We start from the raw sequence: 22,610 nt of genomic DNA, 5'->3' as shown, positions 1-22,610 counted from the left end.
TCTTTTTTATTCCACTCACAAACACTGAAAGTCTAACTTAATTTTTTTGCTTTGAAAAACGGAAAAAATATGGGACTTCCGTATCTTTCTTTAAATGTTGGCGCACTGAGACAAAAGGGGAGCTAGGAAGTCACGTGTCTAGCTTTTGCAGGAAAAGCCATGGAAACATAACAGGTCAGTTCTCTTTGTCTTGGAGGGCGCCCACTAGTGATAGGACCTGGTGCTTCACAAAGAGGAAAGCTGGTGAAACACTTTTCTGGGTTTCACCTGGTTGTATTTGTTAAGCGCCTTCCTGTTGACCTTGAAAGAAGGGCTAAAAGCTCTATAGAAGCCGTGGATGAGGCATGTCCTCTGTTACTATTCATTAGTTTACTATTCATGGAACTTGAGCGGAAGCCGTCTTTCTGCACTGTAAACCAGCCACCTGTGGGTCCTTGGCCAAGTTGCTTTCTCTCTGAGTTTCAGGTTCCTCATTTATAACATTAGACAATAACTAGCCCTAAGGATTTCTATGTGATCTCCTGGAAGCGTAAACAAGTAAAAAAAAAAAAAAATTAAAAACCCTTTTTAGGGGCGCCTGGGTGGCTCAGTAGGTTAAGTGTGTGCCTTCGACTCAGGTCATGGTCTTGGGGTCCTGGGATTGAGCCCCTCATGGGGCTCCCTGCACAGTAGGGAGTCTGCTTCTCCCTCTCCCTCTGCCTGCCAACCCCCTCCCCCCGCTTGTGCTCTCTCTCTCTGTCAAATAAATAAATAAAATCTTTAAAAAAAAAAAACACCCGGGGCGCCTGGGTGGCTCAGTCGTTAAGTGTCTCCCTTTGGCTCAGGTCATGATCTCAGGGTCCTGGGATCGGGCCCCGCATCTGGCTCCCTGCTCAGCAGGAAGCCTGCTTCTCCCTCTCCCACTCCCCCTGCTTGTGTTCCTGCTTTTGCTGTCTCTCTCTCTGTCAAATAAATAAAATCTTTAAAAAAACAAAACAAAACAAAAAAAACACCCTTTTTAATATGTCTGATTTATGTAAATTTTAGTTCCTTCACAAAAAGAACATAAATAAATTTAAGAGAAAGATAATTTTATGATTCAGAGAAGACTTCTATTTTCCATAGAGAAGCAAAATAAGATTTTACATTTATAAATGGAGTCACAATTTTAAAAAATTCTGAGGATGAAAGAAGAAATAAAATTACAGGTTTGCCCCCATTTGAGATCTTGCTGAAGTTATTGGTATCAGAGGAAATATTATACTTTGTACAGCGACACTGTACTGATATGAGTGTGATCTTCTGAACATAGAAGATGCCACCAGTTACTTTTTTTTTTTTTTAAAGATTTTATTTATTTATTTGAGAGAGAGAGAGAATGAGAGACAGAGAGCCTGAGAGGGAGGAGAGTCAGAGGGAGAAGCAGACTCCTTGCTGAGCAGGGAGCCCGATGCAGGACTCGATCCCGGGACTCCAGGATCATGACCTGAGCCGAAGGCAGTTGCTTAACCAACTGAGCCACCCAGGCGCCCAGCCACCAGTTACTTTGAGCCTCTCAATATTTGGAGATAGAGACAATCTCCTTTTATGTCCATTACAACAAGGTTGACATTATCTGAACAGTTTCTGAAAGTGTGTTGGGGTGCCTGGGTGGCTCAGTCGGTTAAGTGGCCGACTCTTTTTTTTTTTAAATTCTTCATTTAAATTCAATTAGCCAACATATAGTACATCATTAGTTTCAGATGTAGCGTTCAATAATTTATCAGTTGTGTATAACATCCAGTGCTCGGATCTCAGGGCTGTGAAATCGAGCCCTACGTGTGGTTCCACGCTGAATGAGGAGCCTGCTTAAGATTCTCCCTCTACCTCTGCCTCCCCCCCACACATGTGCTCTCAATGAATGAAAGTGTGGAATACCTAGGCTCCAGTAGCCTAGTGTCTGTGTAGAAAGACCACCCAGGATTAGGAACGCTGGACGCCACTTTCAAAATTTGCAGAAATGGAACTGCTGTAAAAGAGAACTTACTGAAGGAGACAGTGAGAGTATAGTTAGTGAAGTAAGGTAGATTTGAAGCTTAGCCCCATATAAACTCATGGGAGACTTTTTGAAAAGAAAAGAAAAGACAGCATTGTGTCACAGAGGGCAGAAAATTATAAGGGGGATTTGGACTCAGAAGAGGGCTTTATGCAAAGTGCTGAGGACTGTGTGACATTCTATCCAGAAGGCAGTTCTTCAGATAGTTTTAATTCATCTATTGCCAAGATTGTGTGACCAATCTTGACATAAAGAGTCCTTAGTTGCTTTCTTGGGTTTCCCATTTAAAATTAAGTACATTCCAGCTACACATATTAAGAGCACATATTTATGATGAGCTCCTTTTTATGAAGCTCAAACAGAGAATGGCAAGTTTATGCCAAGACAGGTTTTCATGGAAAACTGATACATGAAGTTATATAAGGCCCTTACATCCCTGTATTGTTTACTCCATGAAACCCCATTTCTATCCTAAAGCTCCAATAAAAAGACTATAATGATAACCTTCGAACCCTATTCAGAGAAACAGGAAGACTCTAATGACAGCAATACTTCATTGGGAAACCAGATAATATCTTCCTAAGTTTGGTTTAGCTAGTTAGTGAAACCTCTAAAGCCTCTGAAATAATATAAAAATTCCAAAATATTTTTGTCCATTCAAATAAAAGCAGAGTAGGAGTCATACTTGCTTAGAAACTCTTTGAGATTAAATAGACCTTCCTTTCAAACTGAGAGTAAGTATTCTAAAGACTTTTTCCAACTAATGCCATTGTAGTTTAGAATTCCAATGTCAACTACTTTTACCTTAAAGGTAAAGGTCCCCCTACCCCACCCAGTGAAATAAAATGCTTTTGAAGGCTAATGGAAACAGGGAATTACTAGACAAAATCTTAGGAAGAATCTAGAACTTAGTCTACAGAGACCCAAGTGCAAGTCAAAATTTAGAAGCACTGATGACCTAAAATCTCCTGTCTGGGACAAAGGAAATCACACAGGCACACTGCAGGTAGAGACCCCCTTCTCGGTCACAGCCGCAGTCAGCTTGCCTTTGGAGCTCCTCTCGCTCTCATCAAGATTTACTTTGAAAAGGGGCACTTCCTCCCATGTCCTACAGTCCCATTCTTGATGTTCCTGAAATATCCCCTTTTCATTATAAGGTGTTAAGCCTGACCTTCAATTGGGTTTCTCAACACTGCCATTATTGATATTCGGACCAGATCACTCTTTGTGGTGAGGGACTGTCCTCTGCCATGTAGGATGGTTAGCAACATCTCTGGCTTCTATCCACCGGATGTACCCCTTGCCCAGGTGTGACAACCAAAAATGTCTCTAGACTTTGCCACATATCTCCTGAGTGGCGTTGTGCCCAGTTGAGAGCCGCTGCTTTAGATGATAATGAAAATAACAAATAATGGTTATAAATGCTCCTGTCACCTTTTATCCTTCTCATAGAATGAGGCAACATGATCGGGGCTAGAGACACCATCTGGGATATATGAATGCCATGCTCAAGTCTGGCTCTGTCCTTGCCAGTGGACCTAGAGATAATCTTTGTATCTCTTCAAGGCTTCACTGCCTCATCTTTAGAATAAAGATGCATTCCTTCATTAGACATTCACTGAATGCCCATTTATATGCAATATGAATGTAAGAGAGCCTCCTTCAAAGTTGCTCACTATTTAGTGAGGAGATAGAGGTAAACAATAATTAAAAGTTTTCCATTTAAATTAGAGGTCTCGCACACCTTGATGAGGAATGAGATGGATGTTGGAGCCCTGGGCTAACCTCAGATTAGATGGGCACTTGTGCTGTGTGTCCCCTGTGTGCATGCACTGTTGTCATCGGCAAAAGCCGTGCCAGCTTCCCGGCCCCGAGCTGCCACCACCCTCTCCTGGATGGCACCGCCAGTGACCCACACCTCCTCCTCACTCTTCCTCGTGAGGGTGAAGTCATTCCAACCCCTCGCCTTCTTAGCCTCTTGCACGTTTCTCAGTCCCATGAAGGCTCTTCCTGTTCGCCTCGGTACGTGAAAACATGGTGAGTAACAGGGACCATGCCAGGACGGTGGGCCCTGATCAGCAACTTAAAAATAATCGTTCATATCCCAGGGGAAGTCCACATTTCAAAACTTCCTCCCGATTTTGCCCAAATGAGGTCATTCCCTGACCAGTGCTTGCCCAGCAAGCATTCCAAAGTCCTGTGCAAACACCCATTCAAATTAATACTAAAAGCCAGAGATAAAAGATTCTCATAGCACACCACTTCACCCCACCCCTTTAAAGATAAAATGACGCCCACACAGAACAAGGACCACCGTCTTTATGGCATGCCAAAGTGCAAGTTGAAGTTGTATTTATTTTTAATTATTTCATGGAACCCAGTCACGTTTTATAAAACCTAGAGCATTTCTGGAGTAAACTCTCCAGCCTTCAGTTTCCTAGTGTGTGGCATGTGAATAATCCAGACCTCATGGTTTTCCTTCAGCGCCCCCAGCTTTAGCCCTTTCTACCACTTACTGTGTCTTTGAGTGTGGAAGGAAAAAAATATCGCTTAGAAACTTCACTTTACTATTTTTTCTACTTATTTTGCACAATATTTTGTCAACGGTCAATTCTGTAAATGTGAAGTCAGTTTAACTGAACTGAATCCAACAGGCTGGTATCAGTCGTGGTAATCACTGACAAGTTTGGAATTTGTGTTCTATGCAGATTTATGTCAACTCTTTTTCCCAGGACTGCTCCCTACCACCATAAATTGACAAGACTGAAGTTATGAAATACTTTATATGCGATGCTTCTTGAATTACTACTGCAGAGCCCAATATCCACTGACACCCTCACCCCATCCCACAGAGCAGATTCCTTGTCCTCCATGAAGGCTGTGTGATACCTCGCAGGTCTCTCCTGCATACCCAACCCCAGGGCCTTGTGGCAACACCAGGTAACAAGGCAAGAAGCCCAAATGAAGAAGTGCACTATTATTCTCCCAGGTTCAGAAAACCCATCTCTTTCTTGGAAAAGTGTACCTTCTACACTTGGCAGAACAAAACCCAAGCTTACTGGCTCTTCACCCCAAGTGAGTCAGGCAGTAGTAGTTTTTCATGACCATGCAGGTGAGGAAGAGAGAAGAAATTACCATCTCTAAGATAGATTGAGTTCCAGAGCCGGCAGTCCAATAAGAGTGACCCAGTCCAAGCACTGTGCTAGAATCAGGAGTCGCTTACCTTCCATTCTGTCTCACAATCAGAAGAAAACACTTGTAAATCACATTCTTTCGCCATTTTATTTCACAACAAATAATCATGGAAATGGTCATTTTTTATCTCCCATTATTAGGATTGTTACTGAATGCTGAAAGCCTGCCTCTGCACGACATTTTCCTCAGCAGCTTTTGTGTGCATTGTCTCTTTTTGCCCTTATGACAAGGACATGAAGTAGATACCACTCTCCACATGTTTGCAGACAAGGACCCCAAGGCTCAGTATTTGACTTGGACCCAAGCTGTAAAACTTACGCTACAAGCTGGGCTCTTTCCCACCTCTATAAAGCTTCTTCACACCAGTGTCTTCATCAAAGACCGGTATGCCCATCACCGGGCTGTGTTTTCTCTAAAATCCAGTCCACATACTCAGCAACTTTGGTGTAGACACCTGGATGTTCTCTGCGGGCACAGCCTTCACCCCAACTGGTGATACCCACCAAATGCCAGATTCCGTTGTGTTTACAAACTAAGGGACCGCCTGAATCCCCCTGTGTCACAGTGGGTGGAAAAATAAAGTAATAGAAAGTATGACAGTTGTGCCTTTAAAATTCTGTAGCCACAATGCATACAACACACACATACAGTTCCTTATCGTTCTTCAGGTGGCTTATGTTCCTCATTAGCTGTTGGATGTGATGAAAATAATTTAATTCAATAATGCATGGTTGAATTTTCTGTTTAGTCCAACAAGGAAATGTTGACATCATAATCTCAATGTCAAATGGATCTAATGCTCTAATATTTTAGTACAATTATATGTACAATGGTGCTCCCTTTAAACATAATATGCTTCTGCACAGATTGTAACATATATATAATAAAAATTATATAAATGCATATATATTCAGTTCATCAAAGGTTGCTTATGAAATTGTTGGATTATTTGGCTCTGAATTTTTAAAGAAAAATATAATGAAATATACTATGGAGAATATATTTTCCAGTTGATTTTCTCAAGCAGACCACTGTGTGTTTTTTCAAATTGAAAGTATTACCTTACAGGCATCTTTTCCTCCTTCTTTATAGCCAGCACAGATCATCTGTTTGGTTATTTCATAATCTCTATATTTTTTCTGGCATTCTTCGCTTGGTACCAAAGGAATGTTTGCCTTTTGCAGGGTATTTTGAATTTCCCCTATGAGATAACCAATATGAAGTTTCAGAAGGAGGAAATACAGTGACTATGAAAATACTAAAGTCTTAAAGCAAATCAGAATAATGAACTTTTCATTAAGGTCATTTCTTTAGATAAGAATAGTAAGGGTGAAAAAGTAGAGTTAATCACACCAACAGAGAGAGAGAGAGAGTAAAAGAGAAAGAAATTGAGAAACCGAGAGAGAAAGAAACAGAGAGAGAGAGAGAGCATGCGCTTTCCCTCTGCTGTGCAATGTTAAGACAACCCCAGCCCCCCAGGCTGACCAAAGACTTTGCCTCCGGATTCTCTATCATCCTCTTATCTCAATAGAAACCTCTCAGAAATTCCCTCCTATCACCTCCAACCCAAAAGCTAGAAGTTCTTACCTTTCAGTTCTTGTTTTATATATTCAACACGATCATTTTAAAATATATGATTTGGGGGGAAAAAAAAACTCACCAAACCTCTGGCAACAGAGGAGTAGTTTGTTCTTCGAGTAAATCCAAGTATTTCCCATGAAGAACAATTTATTTACAAATAATTAAATTTCCACCAGTGTCCAGGTTCCCCTTGAACATATGTTGGGAGCTTTCCTTGTTTAGTTAAGGTTACTCTTAAAATTTCTTCCTGTCTTAAGATACTAGTCAAAAACTTGAAAAAACTGAATTCATTGAATAAAGGACTACATTAGAAAAGAAGGAAAGAGCTTGACATCCTTAAATACGTAAAGAATGATGCAAATATTATTCCTTGTATTGTCTATCAGGAACAAAATTTTGAAAAGGGAGAATAGTCTGTTTCCTGGGAAATTCAGGGGCAACTGAGATATACCAACTACCCATGAGCAGGAGTTCTTAAACTGAGGTCCACAGAAAGAATTCACTTGCTCTATAAACTTGGATAGGAAAATATCTTTATTTTCACCAATCTCCAATGGAAATCTAACACTACCTTCAGTTTTGAATGCAGGCAATAAAAATGGGAGTATTAGCAATATCGAGGACTTCGCCATAGGTAGAGAGTACAGATATTTTTGCATAACAGTCATGATATTTTCACATGACAGTTAGGGCCGATAACGGAAAATATCAGCTGCGCTCACCACAATTTCAAAATTATGGTAGTTACTTGAAAAACTTGCTGTTTAACATATTCGTAAAGAAGCTCATGTGTTACCATATCACATCTTTTAAAAGTATTTTGATAACTCTATTGCAATTTCACTGGCTTCCTTCATATTTCTGTGTGTTTTCTTTAAGTGTTTAAAACACCATTACATAAGTGGCTCACCAGCTTCATCAGATTGCAGGAAGGATGCATGAAACAACAACAACAACAAAAAGATTTAGAGCCTTCCCGAAAGAGAGATGGTGTGCCTGCCTATACTCCTGGCCCTTGGTATGAAGGCAGAGCGACAGCATTGAGAGATGGGAACATTATTAATAGTGAGGACAGGATAAGCTTGAGTGGTCTTGTTAGCGTTATATGGGACCAGTCCTTTATATGAAGTCAAACAAGTGATCTTTATTATTAAGTAAGATGCTTAAAAGGTAACCTTATAAATTTTTCCAGACCCAAACAAAAATACATCTCAGAAATCACTGAGTAAATATTTGAGAATAGATAGATTGGAAAGGTCATGAGTTTGGAGGAAATTTCAGACAGAGGCCAGTTAAACGGATTCACTCCATGTACTTTAACATAAAAGACTTGTTTTAAGAACAACATTTAAAATGTCATGCTGTACCTTTTTCTTTTGTGAAGCCCCATCCGGTTACCCAACAATTAGTATAAATTGTATCTGTATCAGCTTTGGAAGGTAGGCATATTGGTTTTTGGAATTCTGAAAAGTGGTTTTGAGATTAGAGTTTGGTTAAATAAAGTTATGGATATTGACCAAAAATACACACTTTCCTTTTCCCATATTCTCTTTCCATAGGGTAGCACCAAGAAGAATGACCCTTTTTCTTTCTGCTCAGTTGCTAAGGTCAGTGATTCAAGAAAATTTCTCATCATCAGACTCATTTCCATATGACATTTTTGGTGTCAGATTTTCTGGATTAAACCTTAAAACTTGGAACAAAATTTCTGTCAAAAGCATTTAGAAGTTGGTGTGTTTTACCCTGTTTGTGACACTTTTAATAGTAATAACAGAGTGTTTCCACTGTTACAGGCACTATTTTAAGTGCTGTTTAAGTGCTTTAACTTATTAACTAGAAATTTTTATAACAAACCAACAGGTGACTGTCATGCTCATTTTACAGATGAGGAGATTCAAGGTGCAAAGAGGTAAAAGAAACTTGCCTGAGGTCACAGAATCGTTACGGGACAGCGGGCGTTCACCAACTGGGGAGCATTGTCCCACAGAGGCCATACCTCCCCCTATCACACTACCTGCTTCCCGGAGCTTCCTGCTGCTTCGATGTCTCTACTCAAGTTAGACCTGGGAATTAGTATCTGGCCCTTCTTCTTACCTTTCTATATTCCTAATATGCCCAAAGCAGTAGTAATCCTGCTATTCTTGTCAAAGGGAGCCATGCTTCCCAAAGGACCAAGACATTCACCAGGTGTATTATTTCAATAATGTATATACAGTTCTATTCCTACCTAAAGAAACCAATTACTATTTCTTACCCTTAAGTAGAAGAGATTTATCCAAGTCACAGGTGTCTCCCTTGGCAATTCCTCACCTTTCCCCCAACTCCACCAACCAGAAAATAAGGATAATCTGTCTAGATTCTGCCCTCTCGTTCAAATTGATGTGAAAATTGAAACCACTGAACTCAGCTGTATAGCTTCTCCTTAAATATGCTACGTACCCGTATAATTCAAAGGAGTCTCAAGTTTTATTAAGGCAATATCGTGATCACCGCCATCTGAGATTTTGTAATTTGGGTGAATAATGAGCTCTTTTATTTGTGAGAAAGGTGTTTCTTTTGTTATCTCTGACAGATTTAAAATGCCACTATAAATGTGCCAAACATTCAACAAGGGAAGCCTAGGAAGGAAAAATAAAGACTTATTTGAAACCAGAAAGACCAGCCTTTGATATTGGCCCATTTTCCTTTCAACTTTACCTTTTGAAAATAGTACTTTTCTGGGAAGAAAATACTACATACGGCGTATTTTTACTTACCTAAATTCTCTTCCACACAATTTGTCATCACCACCAGCAGCAGTACTGAATCTCTGAAGATTTAGTTAAAAACACTGAAAATGTACATTTGTGTAGTTATTTCATGTTACTGTAAGTAAAAATACAAGAACGTTGCTGTCCCAAATCTGAGTGAAACCGGTTGGGAGAGATTCACAGTTTATTATGGGAAAATCCTGCCCAGTTCAGCAAAGCTGAAAGCAATTGCTTCCATGAAATCCAGAATATCCAGAATTGTCAAGAGGTCAGACTGATCTTACGCAAGCCCCCCTCATTGGGCAAATTTAGGGAGGCTTCAGTGTTATTTCAAAGTTCTCTGTCTAGGGCACCTGGGTGGCTCAGTCGGTTAACGGTCTGCCTTCGGCCTCAGGTCATGATCCCAGGTCCTGGGATCGAGCCTCGCGTTGGGCTCCCTGCTCAGTGAGGAGTCTGCTTTCCCCTTGGACCCTGGCCTCTCCCGTGCTGTTTCTCTTTCACTCTCTCTCTCTCAAATAAATAAAATCTTAAAAAAAATAAATAAAAGTTCTCTGTCTGGGCTTCCAGTTGCAGCAAGGCAAGGGGGAGCACCAGGCACAGGGCTCTGAGAGGAACTCCAGGGTGATTTCAGAAAGTAACAGACAAGCCAGGAAGCACCTGTAAGGCCAAGCTGAGGAAAACAGGCTCTCCCACTGGAGACGACTGAGCAGAAGAGGCAGAGAGAAATTTCCTAAAAACCTGGAGGATTCCCCACCCCTGTCATCTTGGAGAGAGCCCAGTGCTGACATGAAGAACCACCTGCAAAATGGACAAGTGACAAGCTGGCCCGTGAACCTGGCACCCTGAGCAGATGCCACCAGCCTGTGGGGATCTCAGAGGACCCCCCGCTTGAACTGTCAATCCTCCAGTTTGCCTTGGACTGTTAGGGAAAATTATTTGTATGTTTAATGAAAATAAAGCACACTTCATGGCATGGCCAAAAAACAAAATCAGAATACAATAAAAATAAATATAAAAAATCAAATAATAAAATATATTTTGAGAAGTGTGAAAATTTAAATTAATTCTTTTTTTAAAAAAGATCTTATTTATTTATTTGAGAGAGAGAGTACAAGCAGGGGGAGGGGCAGAGGGACAAGCCAACTCCCCGCTGAGTGCAGAGCCCATGCCCAACTCAATCCCAGGACCCTGAGATCATGACCTTAGCCAAAGTCAGACGCTTAACCAGCTGAGCCACCCATGTGCCCCTAAATTAATTTTATTAAATATGAATACATACAAAGTAAACCTAAAATTCTGATCTAAAGCAAAGTCTTATCTTTGGTAAAGACTGGGACATTTTCATCATCATTGAGAGGTGCAAGATGTATTTGCATGAAACTATAGAGAAAATCGTGCAGATAGGGGCAAAGTGGTTTTCTTTCAGTTAAATCAGTGTTTTTGTGTATATTATCTCTTATAAACTCTTATTCTTATTTAATTATAGCTTATTTTTTTGTAATTTTTATGTTCCAGGTATAGTGCTAAGGACTGTAAGTGTGTCGCTTAACCCTTTTAATAACTCATGAATTAGATATCATTATTATTCATATTTCACAGGTAGGGAGATAAAGCAAAGAGAGATTTACAAATCACCCAAGGTCACCCATACCTCTAATAAGTGACAGAGCTTGGACTCAAGCCCTGTTCTAACTACAAAGTCTAAGTGTTTTAGAATATTATATCTGATTTTATTCACTGAACTATATATATAGGGTAATAAATTTGCATTTTTGTTTTCATTATTAATATTATTCAGTACCTTTGTGAATTGAAGAGCTGAAAGTAAAATCTCTATGGGCCTGGAAATTAAGTCTTTGAAGAATATATTTGGGGAGTGGCGGATGGAGGTGGTAGCAGGTGGGGCCTTTTTTCCTTATTCTTTAAAGCAGGAGTGGCATGCCTGCAAGAGTGTCAATCCTGCAAACAGATCACACTGTGTTCTGCTAGGTCAGATCATTCAGTGCTCAGACAGGTCCTATGAGCTATTTGACATTTTGAATACCAGCCCTTCTTTAAAATGTCTTTTGTCAAAAAATAAACTTTGATTAATACACTGACATGATGATCGAGACACCGATCACAGATTCTTCAAAACAAAAAAGGCAAGTTAAGACGCTGGATAAGATACATCCAAAACTTACCCATCAAAGCAATGGGCGGCAGTTAGGACCCACTGGTGTCCAATGATTGACCCTCCACATAGGTGGCTCTGAGCTCTCAGCTTCACTTGCAGGCTGACTTGCCAGGGCCACTCTCCCCAAGAAGAGTTGGTTCCTCCAACAATGCGTGTGTTTGTTTTTGTTGTGCAGACTAAAAAGAGAGTCTTGACATTAACGGTTGGAATTTGAGGTGAGTCAGAGTTCACCTCAGCCAAGGAAAACAAAATACATAATAATTCTATTACATCAGACAAAGCAAGCTATGAAGACAACACAGCCATCCCTTTACGGTTCCATGAACAAGTGCGGCTTACTCACCAGAACTATCCCCACTTCTACACAACTTCAAAGAATAACCAGAGCTTGCTTGTGTCCCATATGTAATCCTAGTTGGGGAACCGTCCAAAGATAACCGTAAGGAACACTTGCACCTAGATAAAATGATCAGTATAAAGATTAAACCTTCACAGAGGGGGATAATTCATGAAATTGTCTTGCTGACAGTCTTTGAAAAATAAAATTCCACTAACTTCTCTCCTCTACAGTCTTCTGGGCGTAAAGAATAAGTAAAAAACTGACAACGAATCATCTTTGTACACGTCTCTTGGCAAACACTCACTCCTTCAACAAAGGTCACATTCAGTTCTTCCCCTTCAAAATCAACTCCTGAGTAAATTTTGGAATGACAAGGCTCTGTGTGAATTAGAGACATAGAGACATATAAAATGAAGACAGTGATAAACCCACATTTACCCAGGTTTTCAGTACCGAGGATTAGTTTCATCGCTATTACTTGTTAGAAGATCATAAAGTGTATCGCATTTTATGTACTATTATTATTGAATCACATTACCAGGTAAGGTTTTGCAGGTTAAAAGGCTATATCCAGATATGGCGTTTTCCTGAGGAGTAGGGGAACTTGGTGTCCCACTTTTGGAAGTCTTAAGAAAGCAAACATTTCTATTAAAAAAAAAAAAAGCAAAAGAGAGAGAAACAAAATTGCATTAAAGCAAACACAAAAGCACTTCATATTTTGAAAAGCACCTCTGCAAATTTTATTCCTCTGAGAAACTCTTTTCAAAGTAAAGCAGACCACAGGACTCTAATAAATCAGAGATCAAATGTAAACCAAGCCACATCTCCCTCTGAAGAAAACTGATAGGCACAGATAACCTGGAAAGAGGAGAATGGTAAAGTTCCACCTTCTCATTGAAAAGAAAAAGAAAAAGAAAAAAAAAAGAGCCAAGACCAAATTCTGGGGGTTTCTGCTGCTGATGCTATTGTGTAACTACGCACCTTTCTCTTAGTGCCACCTATGTATAGAAGGAAAAGGGAAGGGGCACCTGGGTGGCTCAGTCATTAAGCATGTGCCTTCGGCTCAGGTCGTGATCCCAGGGTCCTGGGATCAAGCCCTGCATCAATTATCTGTATATAATCTTATTGTTTTAAAGCCTGCTTCTCCCTCTCCAACTCCCCCTGCTTGTGTTCCCTCTCTCGCTCTCGCTCTCTCTCTAATAAATAAATAAAATCTTAAAAAAAAAAGGCAGGTTATCAGAGGGTAAAGAGGTCAATCAGGATAAACAGGGCTCTAGTTTCTGAAACACAGGAATCAGAGACAACATTAATGGATATGCTGGCAGTGAGTGGGTTTTACTTCAAGTTAATAAGACAAAACATTAAGATCAGTAAGAAAGGTATGGGATCCTTTTCTTCCATGGATCCAATGCTATGTTTCAGGAAGAGAAGGTAGGTGGAAAAGTCAGCTGAGCTCTTAACTAATCTACACCTGGCAGGAAAGGACCTACTTAACCCGTGGCTTCAAGTGCTCTGAGGGAAATGAACAAAAGTTTTCAAAGATTCAAACTATAAAATTACAGTGATGATAGGATAGTAGCAAATGTTACACAGTCTTACTCACCTTTGTGGTTCTAGATGCCACGCCTTTGTGTAGAACGTAAAGAAGAGGCAGTTGGGATGGTAGGTGCAAATGGTTTGACATACAAAAGCATCTGGGGTGACAGCTCTGGTGATGTCCACGTCTGAAAATGTGAGGTGCTGGAAAATGTCCATGCGGCAACCTGTGAACTCACAGACGGAAGACAGTCCTCAGCAAGTGACATGATGCTCAAGTGACCTGTCCTTTGTCATCATAGCTGAGGCAATTATGACTGTTACTTATAGTACCAGATATCCTAAGTGAAAACAGTGTCTGTTAAAATATCCTGAGACTTGTTGTTTGCCATTTGGAAGAAGGAAAAATTGGTCTAAATCTGATAAGAGATGGACTCCTATGTCAGAGAAATGAAATACCTCAACCTAGGCTCTCAGCTCCATCCTGACCCGTGCAAAATATTTAGGTTACTTAGCATATGCTCAGAGTTTCTTTCTATTACCCTGAACATGAATTCTGGATTTTAGGAGATAAGGTTTTATGTTACATTTTCCTGAATATTATGAAAAAGATTTTAATAAAAACAGATTAACAAAAATATCAGGTAGCTAACAAAAATATCAGGTAGCTAACAAAAATGCCATGTGTCCATTGAAATTAGAACAGGAGAGAGCCCACTTTCATTACCTGTATATAATCTTATTTTTTAAAATATTTGATTTATTTATGAGGGGGGTGTGGAGAACAAGCAGACTCCACACTGAGCGCCAAGCCTGACACAGGACTCGATCTCAGGACTCTGAGATCATGACCTGAGCTGAAACCAAGAGTCGCATGCTTAGCCAACTGAGCCACCCAGATGCCCCTAATCTTATGTCTTAATTACACTTTTATTTGTGTTCATATTATTTACTCAGTTTACTCAATTTGATGACATAAATTTTATTAAAATTATGGAATAATGATAGCAATTATAAGAAGGACAAAAAGAGTCCTAATTTAAATGAACATAGTTGTATCAAGAGAAAGTACCTCCCGTGACATAATATCTACATAGGGGCAGTCTAGGGAATTAGGTCTCAGCTAATTAAATCTTTCAAGAAAGAAAGCAAAACACAGACTCTGGAAGCTGGAAGAGAATTTGCGGTCATCCATGCCAACCTACAACTACATCCCCTAAAGGACGTCCCTGACAAGTGGTTTACCTTTTACTAAGATATTTATAGTGATGAGGAGCTCACTACCTTATGGCACGGCCCAATTCTTTTCTGGACCATTCTAGGTGTTAGGAATGTTTTTCCTATTTTCTTCATAGGAGCATCTACCTTAATCTGCCTAATGGAACCACACAGATTAATCTAATCTCTAATGAAAGCCCTCTATAAACAAAAAATTGAGACAGTCATCCTGATCTTTTTCAGATTAAATGCCTTTAACCTATTCTTCTAGCCAGTTTGTGTTTTCCATTACTTCTAGATATCTTACTTTCCTGGTTACCCCCTTTGGAAGTGCTCAGGGTTGACCATTGCTACACACAAAATATGCAACCCAGAGCTGTATACAATGTTTCGGTCACTACCTGACCCATCCAGATAACAAAAACACAGGAGCTATCTTGTTAAGACCATTTTCTTTTTTAAAGCTAGTGTTTTGGTTTCATTTGTTTTGTTTCGTTTTGTTTTATCAAAAGCACTACAGGATGTGAGTGGGAATGACAGAGGAAGGACCTCTGAAAATCCTCTCCTCCATGGAAGTAATGAGAGCATGGGCAAAATTGTCAAAATCAATGTTTTCAGAACTCTAGAAATTAATAAAAATTAATCAAATTATAACAGTCCAGGAGTACTTATTCAAGAAAAACAGCTGAATATCTATAAGAACAGTGAGTTTTGTGGGGTTTTAATTTGCCTTGTTCCCATTCTCCTCTCCCCAGCACCATGGAAACCTTGAAAACAGCCCCACAATCGTGCTGGACATCAGCCAGTAGCCTAGCAGCCCTAGAGGGGGTGGAGTGGGTTTGGGGCTACTCCAATACTCCATCCCCATCCCCAGTTAAACACCATTATTTGACCTGTCTGGAAATTCTCAGGAAAATTCCACTCACAAGGATTGGGTTTATTTGACATGACTCAGAGCTTTCTTCAGTATTAAAAGCTTTTTCCTTGCAAGTGTTTGTCAAGAGCAAAGAAAAAAAACAAACAAAAAGTGCCAGTTACGTAACATTGCAGCTTCCTAGGGCAACAATAATAACTGGAGCAAACAACAAGCTGACAAAATTCTTAAAAGGAAAATGAAGGGAAAGAGGGTGGTGGTGAAAATCTTTGCCATATTCCTGGGACTCTAGAAGGCCATATACAAGTACAGGGCTGCATGACCAGGGCTGTGCACATGTCCATGAGAGATCTGAGAAAGTCCTAAGCTCTCAGGCTGGCTGATGTTGAGCCCTGGGTCAGCAGAAAGCAAAGGCCAAGGCAAAGTTGCAAAATGCCTGTCTGCACATTGATGGCATGCCTGACACTCCCAAAAATACCCCATCAAAGGCTAGGGAACTTACTGGTTCTGGGCATGTAAGGACTGGAGGAGAATGGAAACAAATAGGAAAAGAGATGCCCTGTTGCCAACTTCCCAATATCCCTCAGGGGGTCCTCACCCAGCACCTGCTGCGGAGTTTGGCAGGAGTTGGCACTGGATACTGTGTAGCATTGAGTATTGGTGATTCAGTTTCAGTAACATCTTATCACTAACATGCTGGTCACTAAATAAGGTGGAAGGCCATGACAATTTCCTGGATAATTGAATTGAAATTACCTAAATGTCTGAAACTACAGCACTTTCTTGATTCGTTATGGTTGAGTCATTTCACTAATCAACGGACACCACCAAGAAATGACCTTAGGGTTTCTCTGCAGTGTTGCGCCACTCGTCCCCTATTATCGCTGCAAATTATCGCAAACCCAGGGCCTGCAAATAACACAAATTTAGTATCTCACAGTTCTGAAGGTCAGAAGCCTGGAATGGGTCTCCCCGGGCTACAGTCAAGATGTCGGCAGGGCTTTTTTCCTTTGGGAAGCTCTACAGGAGGACCTGTTTCCTTGCCTTTCCCAGCTTCTAGGCAACCTGCGTTCCTCGGCTTGTGGATCTTTTCTCCATCTTGGAAGCCAGCAGTGTAACCTCTTCAAAACTTATCACTATGACCTTTCTATCTTCCTCTTTCTCTTATAAGGACTCTTGTGACCACATCAGGCCCACTCACGTAATCTGGAATAATCTCCCATCTCAAAATCCTTAGCTTGATCACATCTACAAAGCCCCATTTGCCATGTAATGTAACATATACACATGTTCCAGGAATTAGAATACGGATGTCTTTGGGGGACTCTAATTCTGCGTGCTATAATCACATAGGGAAATAGTAGCCATATAATTACCAATTTCTGAGAGTGCACAGGGCTTCAGTGAGAATCCAGATACCACATTAGTCAGCACCTTTATACTGGTGGGCGTTCCTCCTGGACCATTCTTTAAAAGACAGGCATTTCTAAATGTGAAGAAAAGAGGTTACTTCTGTTCCTAAACTGCAAGATGCATGTAGCAATCCTTTTTGCATTGAAATGACCCTTGGTCAGTGGGAAATAAAGCAATCAGAGCAATGACTTTGATACTGAGTGTGTCCGGGGGTTTGTGTTTTTAATCAAAGAGACATTTTTCTGCTCTGCACAGGGAAGGTTAGGGTGAGAATGGGATGGGAGACATTTTCAACCAAACCCTCACTTCCCTAAAATGGAAATTATTCTCCTTAGCAAAATGACACCAGAACCGAGTAAATAAATAAGCAGAGTGGTTAGGTCTAAAAGCCCTATTTGGTCTTCCATTGGGGGAAAAAGTTTACAAAGAGTACAATTAAATCTTAAAAGCACCATCAGAAAGAACAAACACTATGAATGTACTTACCGGTACGCTGCATTGTAAAATCTTTCAGTGGCATACGTGAAAAATTGGCAGTGAATGCTGTTGGTGCACATTTTTTGGCATTCTTCAACATTTTTTACCTTAGAGACATTAAAATTGACTCCTCTCATATCAATTCCTTTATGAATGTCTCGGTGGCAAGCTGTACAAATAAAATACACAGAGCAAATTTGGTCAGTTTCCTTCTAGAAGTAGATCATCCGTTAGGCAGGGTAGTTTTCAAGGATTCTGTTTTTCACAACTGCTCTTTTAATTAGGGGATTTAGAATTTTCATTACATCACGACATTATCAAACTCTACTTAAACACATTCCAATATGTTTTAGAGCACTAGCATGGAGAAGGAGTTACTTTGTTTCCAAAACTGTAGGTATGTGCAACTATATAGGTAATATTTCACCCTGAAATTATCAATGAGCAATGGAAGACAGACAAAGCTACGATAGTGAGGGTCCTGATGATTGTGAGAGGGATCTGCATTATTAAGCAAACTGATGTGCCCTCAATTTCTTGCACTGAGTGAAGGAGCTTCTCTATCTCTTTGCTTATTTCTCAGCTTTCACCTACTTCTGTCTGATTGTGAATTTCATTGTAGGTCCTGTCATTGACATCTATGTGTCAAATCATTATAAAAGGTGAAGAGTTTTGTATATTCATGATGAAACCATCTTTACTCTTGCTTTAAAATTTTGTTAAATTCCACTTTCAGTTGAAAAGAAAAAATATAGGCAATTCTTTGGACAGATAGTGAACCAAATTTATGATTTAGGCTTTTTTCTTTTTTTTTAAGCACTCAGATTTGTTAGTTAGACCCTTGGATAAGGAAATCAGCAGTATAAACCATAATCTGCTGTACATAATGTTCCACTCCTAAGAGGCTGAAAAAGTCATAAAGCTAGATTTAATGATGGTAATGACAGAAAATGTACAAACTAGTAGGAAAAACTATATATTGAGGTGGGCAGGGCAGTGGATAATTCACAGTGATTCATGCACATAGGAGTTTGTAGATTCTAGAAATGAAGTCTCTTTCCAATTCTGCTGTACATGAGAAAAAAAAATTAGCTGAGTTGGGATAGGATACTTACAAACTAAAAACTTTTCTTTATGATCAGTGGAAAGCTATAAACCTATCTATAATGTTTTAAACCAAAATTGGTCCCAAGTTTAGGGACTGTATGTCCTTGGGAGCAATTATTCACTTTAATTTGAGATACTCAGGGAGAGTTAGGAGGGAACATTAAATAAGTTCTGTAAGACTAAGTTTGAGAAAAAAATAACAATAACTAGGAGTATTGAGAAAAGCAAAATACTGTTCTTTAAATTTTACTATGATGGTATAATTAAAAATAATGCTTAATCGAATGATTTGCCCTAAGTTGTATTAAGATATGAATTTGATCTTATAACATAGGACATGTACTCGTCCTCAGGTAAACTACATATTGGCTAAGTCAGATCTCTATGTTCCTAACTAAGGACTGGTTCCTATACAAATGCATGCACAAAGCACACATATGTATTGAGGGAGTCATGTTAATGGGGGAAGGGAGGATAGAAAACTTTAAAACACCTGAAATTTGAAACTACAAAATTAACTATAAATAGTAAAGGTAAAATAGCAATGATATACAGTCACAACATATTTATTTCAAGGTTCTGCCAGCCCATCAGTTGAGAATCTTTTCAGTACTTCTCACTTTCAAATCAGTTATGTCAGAGAAATAGTTCATCTCCCTTAAATTAGGATAGGATTAGAAATTGTTTCCCAAGACATTAGTAGCAATAAGTGTCAGAATTTAAATTTCCTGGCCTCTTAGCCCTCACATTTTTTTCTAAGAAGTATGATTTTCATTAGCAAGATTTACAGAGCCCAGACCTTCAGTTTGGGGCCTTAATGAGGTTTCTTAACGTCTGCATTACTGACATTTGGGACCAGAAAATCTTCGTCATGGGGGCTTCCCTGTGCCTTGTGGAATGTTTAGCAGCATCTCTGACCTCTGTCTACCAGATGCCAGTAGCATTCCCCTGTGTTGTGACAACCAAAAATGTCTCCAGTCCTTGCCAGTTGTCCCCTGATGAAGGACAAAATCAGCCCTGGCTGAGAACCACGAGTGTGCAAATTATCTCAAGTAAAACAGGGTTAGAGACGCCCTCTGTGTTCTCTTTAAGATTCTTATCTGCAATCGGGGGTGGGAGAAGGGGGCAGCTATCATTTGAATGTGTATTCACTTTCTACAAATCCTACACTGTAGTGCTAACCTCATAAGCAATAGAGGTTCCTTGAGCTTGGAACTGATAAAGACGAGATGGAGGATACATCCAGTTAATCTCTGCTATCTTTCTGAGTGCTCCCTTCAAATGTCCACGGCAGTACAGAGCTTATGCAGAAGACATTTTAAGGTAAACCCATTATTTGCTCAGATTTAGCTCAGAAATTGACAACTTACCACTTATTTGATGACCACATTGCTTTAAGGAATGTCCGGAAATTGCATTTGTCCGTGACACTCTTGGCAGGATTCCTGAAGCACTGTCTTTCAAGAAGCAACCAAATCTGTTTTTAAAAGTACTTTCAGTTAGAAAGGAGAATAATAAACACACATTGAGGAGATGTCTAATGTTTTTTATACACTAATAAATATGGTAGAATAAGGAAAATAATAGAGCTTCTCTGATGCTTGCTGGAAAGAACACTCTTAGAGGAAATTCCATAAAATCTAACAGTCTTTGTAATACCTAACTTCAGCATTGTTTTTCTTTCTTAAAAAACACTTTTAAGTACAGAAAGTCAATCATATTAAAGCGGTAATGATTTTTCCCATGTTCCTACAATTTGGGGAATTATGTTCTCAGCTGGTGATTGTTTTTACTTAAGAAATTAAATCAGTCATGAGAGTTGGATCTATGATGTTCAGCTTACTTACTAACTCCTTCTAGGTTCCCACTAATGGTAGACTTCATTCTGTCTTTAATGTCTATCCTAATGGCAATCCTTCACAAAGACTCTTGAACCTAACTCAACTTAAAGTTGATCCCTCTCACACAGAGTCTGGGTTTTCTGTACAAGTTTAACATGTAGAATCAGAGGGCGCCTGGGTGGCTCAGATGGTTAAGCATCTGCCTTCGGCTCAGGTCATGATCCTGGGGTCCTGGGATCGAGCCCCACATCGGGCTCCTGGCTCGGCGGGGAGCCTGCTTCTCCCTTTCCTTCTGCCTCTCTCCCTGCTCATGCTCTCTCTCTCTCTCAGATGAATAAATAATCTTAAAAAAAAAACATGTAGAATCAGGGGGTGATGATCTAATTCCCAGTTTTTAAATTCAAATGGAGTTAAGATAAAAGAAAAGACCTATGAATATGGAAATGGGAACAATGAAGAAATGCTCATTCTGGATATTGACCAAAGTGAGAGAAAATTGTGATGAAACCATGGCTACACTCAGTCAACTTTATGACCTCATAAGATCTTCAATGGCTATTTTTTCAGGGCTCTTACTTTTCCAAAATGCCAGTTAATAATATATATTTGCATGTGCATGCACACACACACTAATCATACCACAGGTGCCCGCTACAGGCCCATTCAGAACAGACCTTTCCCGAGGTCACAAGCTGTGGATCTTACTCAATGACATTCTCAACAAAATATTTGCCTTCCATTATACCTTCTTAGGACTGTGCTATCCACAAATACAATCCTGAGTCAGATAGTATGTTCCCTTGTTCAGGTGAAATAGTCACCCGTTTTTAGACCCTTTCTCGAGACAATCACTCAACCCAATGATTTTCAAGCATTCTTCCTGAGGCCTTGGATAGACACTGCCTAGTGTCTATGACTTTAGGTCAATGCAGCAACTGTTTGACATGCAGGTTTCTTAATGTCTGCATTATTGACATTTGGGACCAGAAAATCTTTGTCATGGGGGCTTCCCTGTGCCTTGTGGAATGTTTAGCAGTTAAGAACCACTCCAGGTGATTCCAGTGAAGCTGGCCCTTGGACCTCATTTGAGAAACATAACCCTGCAATATCTACACCTTTTTGTCCACAACTCGTTCTGTTTTGCAAAATTACTGGTTTCTCCAATAACGACATATCAGCTTTTACCTTTTGCCTGTGTCATTGGTGGAACTTTCAGGAAGAAAACTGAAGAGCAAACACCTAGGATGGAACGTGCACATCATCTGACAGTGTTGGGCATTCGGGGTGTATGCGGCGGTTAGGTCCCCACCTCTGAAGAAGGTATTTTTATACAGTTGAGTCAGGCATCCTGTGATACAATAATTGAAAAAAAAAACATTAATTTGCAATGAATGCGAATAATTATTTTGATAGAACTATATTTGTGTTCTGAACCTTCTTATTTCCTCCACTAAACACCCAAAGAGCTTTACAACAGGACTTTAACTATAGAGGTAGAATGAAACATATTGAGGTGACTGTTTGAACAAGGCATAATGTTATTTAAAGTCATTCTATGGGTACTTCTACATAAAAAAACTTGGTTGATTTTTACGAAATCATAGGATAATTTGCACATAAATTATCCACAAGAAAACACAATTCTAGCTTGGTTTCTCCCTGTAGTCTAACATGCTACGAAAATACCATGACTTAAAAAATAACAGGCAGGGAGGCACCTGGGTGGCTCACTTGGTTGAGCATCTGCCTTTGGTTCAGGTCATGATCTCAGGATCCTGAGATTGAGCCCTGCAGCCAGCTCCCTGCTCAGCGGGGAGTCTGCTTCTCCCTCTCCCTCTGCCCCTCTCCTCTCCTCCACCCCTACTTGTGCTCTCTCTCTCTCTCAAATAAATAAATAAAATATTTAAAAAAAAATAATACCCAGGGCGCCTGGGTGGCTTAGTCAATTAAGCGCCCAACTCTTGATCTCAGCTCAGGTCTTGATCTTAGGGTCATGAGTTCAAGTCCCGCATTGGGTCCATGCTGGGTGTGGAGCCTACTTATAAAATAAAATAAAATAAAATAAAATAAAATAAAATAAAATAAAAT

General features: G+C 39.8%; 1 protein-coding gene across 2 annotated transcripts in view; it reads right to left on the bottom strand.

Annotated features, from left to right (window-relative positions):
* Positions 1-5,286: 5,286 nt before the first annotated feature.
* The window catches only part of KLKB1 (kallikrein B1), a 21,817-nt gene continuing 4,493 nt past the window's right edge, over positions 5,287-22,610 (bottom strand). For both annotated transcript variants that reach the window (XM_021694201.1, XM_021694200.1), the window contains 13 exons: positions 21,708-21,870; positions 20,052-20,158; positions 17,584-17,743; positions 17,061-17,170; positions 13,660-13,819; positions 12,595-12,701; positions 12,272-12,434; positions 12,060-12,172; positions 11,724-11,892; positions 9,230-9,408; positions 8,158-8,253; positions 6,271-6,410; positions 5,287-5,763 (listed from right to left, as the gene is read on the bottom strand). In XM_021694201.1, the coding sequence (XP_021549876.1) occupies positions 5,584-5,763; positions 6,271-6,410; positions 8,158-8,253; positions 9,230-9,408; positions 11,724-11,892; positions 12,060-12,172; positions 12,272-12,434; positions 12,595-12,701; positions 13,660-13,819; positions 17,061-17,170; positions 17,584-17,743; positions 20,052-20,158; positions 21,708-21,870 (1,847 nt within the window). In that variant the 3' untranslated portion in view covers positions 5,287-5,583. The remainder of the gene's footprint in view (positions 5,764-6,270; positions 6,411-8,157; positions 8,254-9,229; positions 9,409-11,723; positions 11,893-12,059; positions 12,173-12,271; positions 12,435-12,594; positions 12,702-13,659; positions 13,820-17,060; positions 17,171-17,583; positions 17,744-20,051; positions 20,159-21,707; positions 21,871-22,610) is intronic.

This window comes from Neomonachus schauinslandi, chromosome 2 (genome assembly GCF_002201575.2).
Source record: "Neomonachus schauinslandi chromosome 2, ASM220157v2, whole genome shotgun sequence".
NCBI classification, from domain to species: domain Eukaryota; kingdom Metazoa; phylum Chordata; class Mammalia; order Carnivora; family Phocidae; genus Neomonachus; species Neomonachus schauinslandi.
This window is presented reverse-complemented; position numbering and strand designations above follow the sequence as displayed.